At 26.9% G+C, this 12471-nt stretch overlaps 3 protein-coding genes across 3 annotated transcripts, besides 4 other annotated features; 2 read left to right on the top strand and 1 right to left on the bottom strand.

The window, feature by feature from the left end:
• Positions 1 to 3711: 3711 nt before the first annotated feature.
• On the top strand, positions 3712 to 4788 carry TVAGG3_0717570 (MULE transposase domain-containing protein; the record flags this gene model as incomplete). Its single annotated transcript, XM_001282667.2, has 1 exon — positions 3712 to 4788. One exon carries the CDS (start codon positions 3712 to 3714, stop codon positions 4786 to 4788), a length of 1077 nt encoding a protein of 358 aa, XP_001282668.2.
• A 369-nt stretch (positions 4789 to 5157) lies between these two features.
• Positions 5158 to 5810: a mobile genetic element.
• A 140-nt stretch (positions 5811 to 5950) lies between these two features.
• Positions 5951 to 6311: a mobile genetic element.
• Positions 6312 to 6411: 100 nt separating this feature from the next.
• Positions 6412 to 7069, top strand: TVAGG3_0717540 (uncharacterized protein; the record flags this gene model as incomplete). Its single annotated transcript, XM_001307233.1, has 1 exon — positions 6419 to 6817. The coding sequence occupies one exon, from the start codon at positions 6419 to 6421 to the stop codon at positions 6815 to 6817; it is 399 nt and encodes a 132-aa protein (XP_001307234.1).
• Positions 7070 to 7158: 89 nt separating this feature from the next.
• On the bottom strand, positions 7159 to 8364 carry TVAGG3_0717530 (protein serine/threonine kinase protein; the record flags this gene model as incomplete). Its single annotated transcript, XM_001307232.2, has 1 exon — positions 7379 to 8341. The coding sequence occupies one exon, from the start codon at positions 8339 to 8341 to the stop codon at positions 7379 to 7381; it is 963 nt and encodes a 320-aa protein (XP_001307233.1).
• Positions 8365 to 8780: 416 nt separating this feature from the next.
• Positions 8781 to 9621: a mobile genetic element.
• Positions 9622 to 12279: 2658 nt separating this feature from the next.
• Positions 12280 to 12471: part of a mobile genetic element that runs on past the window's edge.

The raw sequence follows: 12471 nt of genomic DNA, 5'->3' as shown, positions 1-12471 counted from the left end.
TTGCTTATTTGTTCACTTTTTTGACATTTATTATATGCTTTTTATCATATTTCCGATGATATGAATATATATTCTATATAAGAATGACGCTACATTCAATCTAAGACCAATATCTCAAAGAATTCCTCATTTAAGTATTACTTTTCATTGTTTTTTAAAAAATATCTTTGCTTATTTGTTCACTTTTTTGACATTTATTATATGCTTTTTATCATATTTCCGATGATATGAATATATATTCTATATAAGAATGACGCTACATTCAATCTAAGACCAATATCTCAAAGAATTCCTCATTTAAGTATTACTTTTCATTGTTTTTTAAAAATATCTTTGCTTATTTGTTCACTTTTTTGACATTTATTATATGCTTTTTATCATATTTCCGATGATATGAATATATATTCTATATAAGAATGACGCTACATTCAATCTAAGACCAATATCTCAAAGAATTCCTCATTTAAGTATTACTTTTCATTGTTTTTTAAAAATATCTTTGCTTATTTGTTCACTTTTTTGACATTTATTATATGCTTTTTATCATATTTCCGATGATATGAATATATATTCTATATAAGAATGACGCTACATTCAATCTAAGACCAATATCTCAAAGAATTCCTCATTTAAGTATTACTTTTCATTGTTTTTTAAAAAATATCTTTGCTTATTTGTTCACTTTTTTGACATTTATTATATGCTTTTTATCATATTTCCGATGATATGAATATATATTCTATATAAGAATGACGCTACATTCAATCTAAGACCAATATCTCAAAGAATTCCTCATTTAAGTATTACTTTTCATTGTTTTTTAAAAAATATCTTTGCTTATTTGTTCACTTTTTTGACATTTATTATATGCTTTTTATCATATTTCCGATGATATGAATATATATTCTATATAAGAATGACGCTACATTCAATCTAAGACCAATATCTCAAAGAATTCCTCATTTAAGTATTACTTTTCATTGTTTTTTAAAAAATATCTTTGCTTATTTGTTCACTTTTTTGACATTTATTATATGCTTTTTATCATATTTCCGATGATATGAATATATATTCTATATAAGAATGACGCTACATTCAATCTAAGACCAATATCTCAAAGAATTCCTCATTTAAGTATTACTTTTCATTGTTTTTTAAAAATATCTTTGCTTATTTGTTCACTTTTTTGACATTTATTATGCTTTTTATCATATTTCCGATGATATGAATATATATTCTATATAAGAATGACGCTACATTCAATCTAAGACCAATATCTCAAAGAATTCCTCATTTAAGTATTACTTTTCATTGTTTTTTAAAAAATATCTTTGCTTATTTGTTCACTTTTTTGACATTTATTATATGCTTTTTATCATATTTCCGATGATATGAATATATATTCTATATAAGAATGACGCTACATTCAATCTAAGACCAATATCTCAAAGAATTCCTCATTTAAGTATTACTTTTCATTGTTTTTTTAAAAAATATCTTTGCTTATTTGTTCACTTTTTTGACATTTATTATATGCTTTTATCATATTTCCGATGATATGAATATATATTCTATATAAGAATGACGCTACATTCAATCTAAGACCAATATCTCAAAGAATTCCTCATTTAAGTATTACTTTTCATTGTTTTTTAAAAAATATCTTTGCTTATTTGTTCACTTTTTTGACATTTATTATATGCTTTTTATCATATTTCCGATGATATGAATATATATTCTATATAAGAATGACGCTACATTCAATCTAAGACCAATATCTCAAAGAATTCCTCATTTAAGTATTACTTTTCATTGTTTTTTAAAAAATATCTTTGCTTATTTGTTCACTTTTTTGACATTTATTATATGCTTTTTATCATATTTCCGATGATATGAATATATATTCTATATAAGAATGACGCTACATTCAATCTAAGACCAATATCTCAAAGAATTCCTCATTTAAGTATTACTTTTCATTGTTTTTTAAAAAATATCTTTGCTTATTTGTTCACTTTTTTGACATTTATTATATGCTTTTTATCATATTTCCGATGATATGAATATATATTCTATATAAGAATGACGCTACATTCAATCTAAGACCAATATCTCAAAGAATTCCTCATTTAAGTATTACTTTTCATTGTTTTTTAAAAAATATCTTTGCTTATTTGTTCACTTTTTTGACATTTATTATATGCTTTTTATCATATTTCCGATGATATGAATATATATTCTATATAAGAATGACGCTACATTCAATCTAAGACCAATATCTCAAAGAATTCCTCATTTAAGTATTACTTTTCATTGTTTTTTAAAAAATATCTTTGCTTATTTGTTCACTTTTTTGACATTTATTATATGCTTTTTATCATATTTCCGATGATATGAATATATATTCTATATAAGAATGACGCTACATTCAATCTAAGACCAATATCTCAAAGAATTCCTCATTTAAGTATTACTTTTCATTTTTGATTCAATTTTCGAACGGTTTTCGTAAATTTTGCATCATTTCATTTTTTAATGGGAAAATCATCTATATTTAATCAAAAAAGAGCAAACTTTACAGACGAAAATAAAATATTTATCAGGGAACAATCTGATAAATACCAAAAATCAACATCGAGAGATGAAAAAACGAATATAATCAAACAAGTTCTTCAATATTTTAATATTAAATACGCCGAAAATGAATCTAAAGCTGTCAGAAGATATTTTAGTTATATTGCAGTTAAAAATATTCCCGCAGTTACTGGAAAATATCCTGATACAATTGTTCGCAAAGATATGCTTTATTCGCATGATCATACAAATATTATTAATTCAAATAATATTGAACGTTACTACCGTTGCATCGATCATTCTTGTCAAGCACGTTATTTAGTTAAAATTGAGAACAGTTCAGTTTCCGAAGATTTACAAAAGGAACATATACCCGAATGCAGACAATTTAAAAAGTTACAAAATGAAAAAAATGATCTTCATAAATCAATGACTCTGACAGAAATATACAATAAGGCAATGGCAAAATTTTCTGAAGACAACGGCACTTTTCAGCAGATTAAAAAATTTATGACAGAACTTGCTGTTGGTACTGATGAAAACCCATTAATTAAAGATTCATTGGTCAGGGAAGTTTATAATAAGTCCAGAAAATTTTCTGTTGGAGAAAAAATTACAGACGATGAAATTGCTAATTTTTGTTTAATAAATGGCGAGCAGTTTTTCATTGGCCATGATTTTCAAGCAAATTGTGAGACGATGTTTTTTGGTTTTGAGAAGGCAATTCAATTTGCAAAAGAAGCCACAGATTTATTTTGCGATGGAACTTTTAAAATTACACCAAAACATTTTCAAAAAGGACAGATGCTAACAATTATGATTTGTGAACCTTCAACAAATCAATATCTACCACTTTTATTTATATTCATGAAAAACCGCACATTTGAATCTTATAAGAAGGCATTTGAATATATTTTTACTGTCAAGGGTATTCAATTTTCAAAGCTAATTCAAATTCATTGTGATTTTGAAAAGGGAATGATAGAGGCACTTCAACAAATTTTCCCTAAAGTCCGTATAATTGGATGCCTATTTCATTTCAAACAAGCTTTACACAGGAAACTTGTAGCACTTTATACAAAAAATTTCAATACTTTACAAAATTCTTTATTTAAGCTATATTCTATTACTCCATTCATGTCTCATGAAGAATTTGTACTTACAATGCATATAATTAATCAAAATAAAGTTGATTCGATCAAAGATTATATTGATTATTTCAACAAAGTTTGGTTGCCGCACTACAATTTAATATCTCAATATAATAATGCAACTGCAATATTCACTAATGATTGCCTCGAGAGTATGCATTCAGAATTTTCTTCGTTAAAACATCCAAACATTTATGAAGCTATTAAGAAGATATCTCAAATCCAATTAGATAAATATAACGCCATCAAAAATAACCAGAAGATCGAGCGCCATATAAAAACCGTTATCACTGATAGCTACAAAAATTATATTCTTGACTGCTTTCAAAAAGAACTTGAGAAAACAATTTTTTCTATCAAACAATACAACGTAAGTGATCTTTCTTTGGCTCAGAACGAGATTTCTCCATATGGTTCCATAGAATCGAGTTCATTGTTCGAAAATATTCCAGTTCATGATGCAGATATACTCAAATCGATCGATCTAACAGATAAAGATACAATGATCACTAAGTTTATTAATGAAAAAAGAGAAAAAATTATGGCATTATTTAATGAAACATTAAATCATCCAGATTTTAATTCATCCACTCCAATTCAAACTAATTTTGAGCAAGCCGATACAAATCAAGGTTCAGATGCTCCAATTCGCTCCGAAAATTCAAATATTGCAGACTCTACAGATTTAGAACCAGAAAATCAAAACCATCCTTCTACAAATCAAATGTCTAGTAATCTAGAACATAAGCTGGACCTTCTTGATCATATTGAAAAACAATTATCGAAAATGCGCTCGTTATTGGGAATTCTTCCTACTACAAATGCTATTGTTGGGCCGTCAAAACAAGTTTCAGTTAATAGCAAGCAAAATTCTGAAAAAAATAAGAAAAAATCTTCCATAACAACAAAATCAAACAATAAAAAACAAAAGTCATCCGACAATCCTCCTAAACGTAAAGCTCCTATTTCGGAAAGGATTCTCAGCGATAATAACTTATATTTTCAAGTTCATCGAAAGAGATCGAAAAGCAAACGTTCCACATCTACAGAGAAAAAGAATTGATATATGAAGTCTAATTCCTTTTATAACTACTATATTTTTATTCTTATGACTAAAAAATAATATATTATTTAACAATTTTCATTTTTTTCTTTTAACAATTTCGTTTTATTTCCATTTATTGTTAAATGATTTTTAGCATACACCTTTCTTTGTTCATCTTCTAAATACAATTTATTTTTTCTTAGATATAATTCTATTCATTCAATTCGATCGTCATTTTTCAGTACATGATCGTAATTTTCAATTATTGATCGCAATTTTACTTCAGAATTTGTTCGCAATATTGCTTATCAAAATTATATCTCTATTCTCTCATTTCTGTTTAGTCAATATCATTACACTCCTATTGTCTAATAACATGCTATTAAGGGTGCACACGAGAGGATCATGTAAACTTCAGAATTTAGAACCTTATTTTTAGGCATTATCTTGGCTACCTATTTAGGCTCGAAAAGCAAAAAATATCAAAAAATACAACTTGAGTCCATTATGACCCTTTCATGGAGGTAGTTTTTATCCGCTAGTATTTTCCCTTTGAATCTCTTTACAATTCGAAATCAAATTCAAAACTCAGTAGAAGAAAGGAAGAATCGACTTACTACGGTTGTAATACGAATAAATACATATATTTAATTATTTTTATTTACATAATAATTGTTTGAAGCTCATATTCCATCAAATTTTTAAATAAAAACATTAAAATGTTGAAAATGTTCATATATTTTAATAGGGTTTTGGCACTTTATTGAGGAATTACTACATACATAGTCGAACTGAACTTGGTATTTTGAAATTTAAATTATTTATCAAAATTAAAATTTAACTTGAAATTTATAATTATTTAGTCATATTTTGCATAATTTAAAGTAGATTTTGTAAAAAATCAAGAAAGAAAAATTTTAACGTGCTTTATTTTTTCTTTTTTATAATAATACATATTATTATATAATTAACATATTCATAATGTTTCACCCTTTCAAAAATATAATACTCCTCCTCTCAAATAAACGTACATACGGGTGGCCTCTTTTTTCAAAAAATTAAAATTTGAAATTTTTATTTTCAAAAAAAATTTGGATTTTATATTGAAAACTGACACTGGGAGGACGATAGGGCTGGAATTGGAGATACCCCGCTCACTTGGGAAAAATACGGATCTATATTATGGGTCTTACATCATGTAAAACGAATTTTCTTAAAGTAAATTTACTTTTTCTTCAATCTTTCTTACATATTTATTAAAAAAAATTATCCAAAAAAAATGTTTTAGAATGAAAAAAAATAGAAAAATCTTCATTTATAGTCTTTCTTGAATGTATACGTTTTGATTTTTTTTTTCTTTTTTAAAAAATTCAATTTCTAGAAAAATCGAGAAAAAAATCATTTTCTTCTATTTTTTAGGACGCCATACCCATTGAAATCTCCTCTCAGGACGCCATAAACTATTCAATTATGGTGTAAACTTCTCAAAAATTGAATAGTTTACATCAGGACGCCTTAGGACGCCAACCCTTTACGCGCCCTTCAAACTTAACTCGTATCATATAATATTCTTTTTCATATGAATTTTAATTGATTTGTTCTGATGTATAAAAAAACCGATAACCGAATGGTTATCAAAATATTCCCAATGATCAATAATTCAGGTGTTGCCGCATCGGAAAATAATCAAAATAGTCCAAAAGCAGGTGAGGAGGAGCTTAAGCCAATAGCAAGCTTATCATTTCCATTTAAAACATTTGAATATCACACTGTCCGAGAAATTTTGATTCCATTTGACAAAAAATTATGTAATAATGCAAAATTTATGACTCCTTTAGAAGCTATGATGTATATTCGTGACCACTGTCATCGCAATGGTATTAATTTCAAGAGATCAATTGCGTTAAAATTCGCGAATCTCTGCCAAGTTTATGATCAAGTGCATGGATCATACATATGTATGGATAGTTTATCACACACAGTTCTAAATCAAGCTTTTACAAAAGTTTCACGATTAGCATCGACAAAAGTATTAAAATATCTTTAATTTTATTAGAAATTAGGCTGACCGAATATTATAAATTTAAATTGAAGGTCTTGTATTTATAAATCATATAATTGGTATAATATTCCTCAATAAATTTATGCGACATCAATTCAAACAAATAATCATTGTTGATTTCACTGTTGGGATGTAAAAAAATATTTTCTTGTAATATTTAACACTTTGCAAAGTGGTTATGCAGTTTTTTAAAAGATAAAAAAGCATGATATTCTACATGTTTTTAATACATCATAGTTAAAAGACAACTGTATTTATTAATGAAAATATTTATTGTATGATATGTATATTGTTATAGAACTATTATAATTTGTGATAATATTAAATTCATATATTTTTTTTATTTTCCATTACCGGATTACAGATTTGAACTATAATATCTAGGTGTCATAGTTGCTTCCTATTTGTGTTGAAACATTAACCATGAAAATTTATATAAAAAATAATTAAAATTAAACTACAGGAATCTTTTAAACAATACCAAACAAAAATGATGAACAATATATAAGTGAATAATAAATAAAATATACAATAAAGATATATTACTTATAATCCTCCGAAATATCTGACTTTGATCATAGGAGTTATCTTGCAAGTTCTGCTTGTTGGAATGAGTTTTGTCTTCTTGTTAAATGTATTTGATCTTTTGCCCATATTTAGTTTCGGTAAAATTGCTTTTTCACTTTTAGCTCTTAATTCACTGGAGTTATCTTCCACAATTGGCTTGAGCATCTCTAGGAGTTCACTTACAGTTGGTCTTTGCTCTGGATTCAACTCTAAACAGCTCTCTATGAACTTTCTTAATTTGCCTTGGATAAGAATCTGAAATTTGAGGGAATGGTTTCTTACGTTCTTAAGGAGATCTGTTTCGTTCTTGAACAAGATAGGATACTCATGAGTAAGGATGATGTGTGCTGTTATACCGAATGACCACATATCTGCTTTAATTGCATCGTATTTTTGTCCGAGCATGATTTCAGGAGCCATAAAACTTGGAGTTCCACAGTATGTAGCGTTTTTTCCGGTTATTTCACAAGAAAAGCCGAAATCAATAAGCTTAGGATTGAAATAGCTATCAAATACTATGTTTTCGGGCTTTATGTCCCTATGGGCAATTCCTCTTTCGTGTAAATAGTTAAGACCTTCTAAAATTGAATAACAAACCTCGATTCGTTTGTTCAAAGTAAAATACTCCTTCTCAAGTATGCGCTCTATGATGTTTCCATTTGGCAAGTATTCCATAATTATCATTATTAAATTTTCTTCATAAATAATGTCGTAAATTTTGGGCAGGCTCGGATGAGAAAGCCTGCTAATTAATCTGAGCTCGCGTTCAAGATATTCCATCAAATCGTTTTCCTTCATATCTTCACGGTTGATAATTTTTACAGCTACCTGTTCTCCCGTTTTGTAGTCCTGAGCTAAACAAATTACGGAGAACCCTCCTTTGTTGATCACTTTAACAAAATTATACCTACCCGAATGGTCTGGAATAACCACGTTGTCCATAAAATGACTCAGTTAATATATAGAAAATATTGAGCTAATGAAAAATTGAATGGAGTATTGAAAAAAATATTTGTTTTTCAATTAACTAAATTCAATAGAAATTTTTCTTATCATTTTGTTGTAACTCAATGAGAATATTCATTTTTCCGCTAAATCTAATTTTGTATAAGGTCGCTAAAATTAGATATTTTGATTCAGCATTAGTATGTGAAGATTTAGTCTTGTTTGGTTAGTTATTTGAATGGATATTCAAAATAGCTGTTAGGTGGAGAAAAGATCCGAAAGAATTATTAGATGGCAATAAAGAATTTATTCGAATTTATACTTTTGAATGAATAATGAATTCATAACAACCGATAAATAATGGGTCATTATTATTGTTTTTAGGTTTATGTCATATCCAAACTATTTTGCAAGAAAACAATTTGAAAAATATTGTGTTATAGACCGAAAATAGATTTTTTCGGTTTTCTCTTCAAATAATTGAAAGAATGATACTATTATAGGTTTATTATATTATATAGCATATAATCATGCTATAGCCGAAAATTATAAGTTTTGAGAAGATTGAATATAACACAAATAAATTTGAATGTAAGTTAAATTGCTTGTTGTTTTTAATAGCTATTTAATGAGAAATCCAATATTGCAAAATTCAAATTGAATGATTGAAAGAACAGAAAAAGTCATTCTTTTCAATTTCGAATATGTTTCATTGTATTTATAATTATATGGCAAATAAGATATTTAAACTTGATTTTTGAAGGAAAATTCACAAAATTGAATAAATTCAAATAATTTTTATTCAAAAATAAACTAGTTATTTGAGTTTAATACTAATTATCTATTCAAACTACAAAGTTTGTAATTTAAAATATTTTGTGAGATCAGATTGAATTAATTCAAGGTTCTTTTCAATTAATATTCATGACCATATTACGCATTTTCGAACATTCTAAACCAAATATATAAAAATGGGAGACGAATGTTAAATTTGCTAGACATGGGGGAGTTGTCTGCAAAGTTTTAGCTCTTATCTCTAACAAAAAATTAATTTTAAAAAAAATGACCGAAAACGTTTCACAGCGAGAAAAAAATAAAAGGCAAGATAGAATTTTCTAGACATAAAGAAGTTGTTTACCGAGTTTTAGCTCTTATCTCTAACAAAAAATTAATTTTTAAAAAAACGACCGAATACGTTTCACAGCGAGAAAAAAATAAAAGGCAAGATAGAATTTTCTAGACATAAAGAAGTTGTTTACCGAGTTTTAGCTCTTATCTCTAACAAAAAATTAATTTTTAAAAAAAAGACCGAATACGTTTCACAGCGAGAAAAAAATAAAAGGCAAGATAGAATTTTCTAGACATAAAGAAGTTGTTTACCGAGTTTTAGCTCTTATCTCTAACAAAAAATTAATTTTTAAAAAAATGACCGAATACGTTTCACAGCGAGAAAAAAATAAAAGGCAAGATAGAATTTTCTAGACATAAAGAAGTTGTTTACCGAGTTTTAGCTCTTATCTCTAACAAAAAATTAATTTTTAAAAAAATGACCGAATACGTTTCACAGCGAGAAAAAAATAAAAGGCAAGATAGAATTTTCTAGACATAAAGAAGTTGTTTACCGAGTTTTAGCTCTTATCTCTAAAAAAAATTAATTTTTAAAAAAATGACCGAATACGTTTCACAGCGAGAAAAAAATAAAAGGCAAGATAGAATTTTCTAGACATAAAGAAGTTGTTTACCGAGTTTTAGCTCTTATCTCTAACAAAAAAATTAATTTTTAAAAAAATGACCGAATACGTTTCACAGCGAGAAAAAAATAAAAGGCAAGATAGAATTTTCTAGACATAAAGAAGTTGTTTACCGAGTTTTAGCTCTTATCTCTAACAAAAAATTAATTTTTAAAAAAATGACCGAATACGTTTCACAGCGAGAAAAAAATAAAAGGCAAGATAGAATTTTCTAGACATAAAGAAGTTGTTTACCGAGTTTTAGCTCTTATCTCTAACAAAAAATTAATTTTTAAAAAAATGACCGAATACGTTTCACAGCGAGAAAAAAATAAAAGGCAAGATAGAATTTTCTAGACATAAAGAAGTTGTTTACCGAGTTTTAGCTCTTATCTCTAACAAAAAATTAATTTTTAAAAAAATGACCGAATACGTTTCACAGCGAGAAAAAAATAAAAGGCAAGATAGAATTTTCTAGACATAAAGAAGTTGTTTACCGAGTTTTAGCTCTTATCTCTAACAAAAAATTAATTTTTAAAAAAATGACCGAATACGTTTCACAGCGAGAAAAAAATAAAAGGCAAGATAGAATTTTCTAGACATAAAGAAGTTGTTTACCGAGTTTTAGCTCTTATCTCTAACAAAAAATTAATTTTTAAAAAAATGACCGAATACGTTTCACAGCGAGAAAAAAATAAAAGGCAAGATAGAATTTTCTAGACATAAAGAAGTTGTTTACCGAGTTTTAGCTCTTATCTCTAACAAAAAATTAATTTTTAAAAAAAAGACCGAATACGTTTCACAGCGAGAAAAAAATAAAAGGCAAGATAGAATTTTCTAGACATAAAGAAGTTGTTTACCGAGTTTTAGCTCTTATCTCTAACAAAAAATTAATTTTTAAAAAAATGACCGAATACGTTTCACAGCGAGAAAAAAATAAAAGGCAAGATAGAATTTTCTAGACATAAAGAAGTTGTTTACCGAGTTTTAGCTCTTATCTCTAACAAAAAATTAATTTTTAAAAAAATGACCGAATACGTTTCACAGCGAGAAAAAAATAAAAGGCAAGATAGAATTTTCTAGACATAAAGAAGTTGTTTACCGAGTTTTAGCTCTTATCTCTAACAAAAATTAATTTTTAAAAAAATGACCGAATACGTTTCACAGCGAGAAAAAATAAAAGGCAAGATAGAATTTTCTAGACATAAAGAAGTTGTTTACCGAGTTTTAGCTCTTATCTCTAACAAAAAATTAATTTTAAAAAAATGACCGAATACGTTTCACAGCGAGAAAAAAATAAAAGGCAAGATAGAATTTTCTAGACATAAAGAAGTTGTTTACCGAGTTTTAGCTCTTATCTCTAACAAAAAATTAATTTTTAAAAAAATGACCGAATACGTTTCACAGCGAGAAAAAAATAAAAGGCAAGATAGAATTTTCTAGACATAAAGAAGTTGTTTACCGAGTTTTAGCTCTTATCTCTAACAAAAAATTAATTTTTAAAAAAATGACCGAATACGTTTCACAGCGAGAAAAAAATAAAAGGCAAGATAGAATTTTCTAGACATAAAGAAGTTGTTTACCGAGTTTTAGCTCTTATCTCTAACAAAAAATTAATTTTTAAAAAAATGACCGAATACGTTTCACAGCGAGAAAAAAATAAAAGGCAAGATAGAATTTTCTAGACATAAAGAAGTTGTTTACCGAGTTTTAGCTCTTATCTCTAACAAAAAATTAATTTTTAAAAAAATGACCGAATACGTTTCACAGCGAGAAAAAAATAAAAGGCAAGATAGAATTTTCTAGACATAAAGAAGTTGTTTACCGAGTTTTAGCTCTTATCTCTAACAAAAAATTAATTTTTAAAAAATGACCGAATACGTTTCACAGCGAGAAAAAAATAAAAGGCAAGATAGAATTTTCTAGACATAAAGAAGTTGTTTACCGAGTTTTAGCTCTTATCTCTAACAAAAAATTAATTTTTAAAAAAATGACCGAATACGTTTCACAGCGAGAAAAAAATAAAACTGTACACTGATTTTAATTTTCATTTCCAGTCACTTTACTTATTATTTTTCCTTTTTTTTTCATTTTAATTATAAATTATTTCATAATACGTTTATTTACGTTACCATTTTCTTTATTCTTTTGAATTCCATACTAGACACTTATAGAATATTTTGATTGTTAACGTACTTCATTAGAATGAATCCTTACAAAGGGTATGTCGATCGAATTTACCTAATTGGTATTTCCAATCAGATTGAAGAAGGTAAAATGACATGAGAAGAAGCTTGCACCCATGTTCCCATCGCCCCAACCCTTCAATCAAATGATTTCAAATATTTAGATGTTTCAAAATCTTTTTTACAAAATCAATTTAGCTTACAGAATATC

The sequence above is a fragment of the Trichomonas vaginalis genome, chromosome III, assembly GCF_026262505.1.
Source record: "Trichomonas vaginalis G3 chromosome III, whole genome shotgun sequence".
NCBI lineage: Eukaryota > Parabasalia > Trichomonadida > Trichomonadidae > Trichomonas > Trichomonas vaginalis.
The sequence above is the reverse complement of the archived record's forward strand: the minus strand, read 5'-3'. Positions and strand labels throughout refer to the sequence as shown.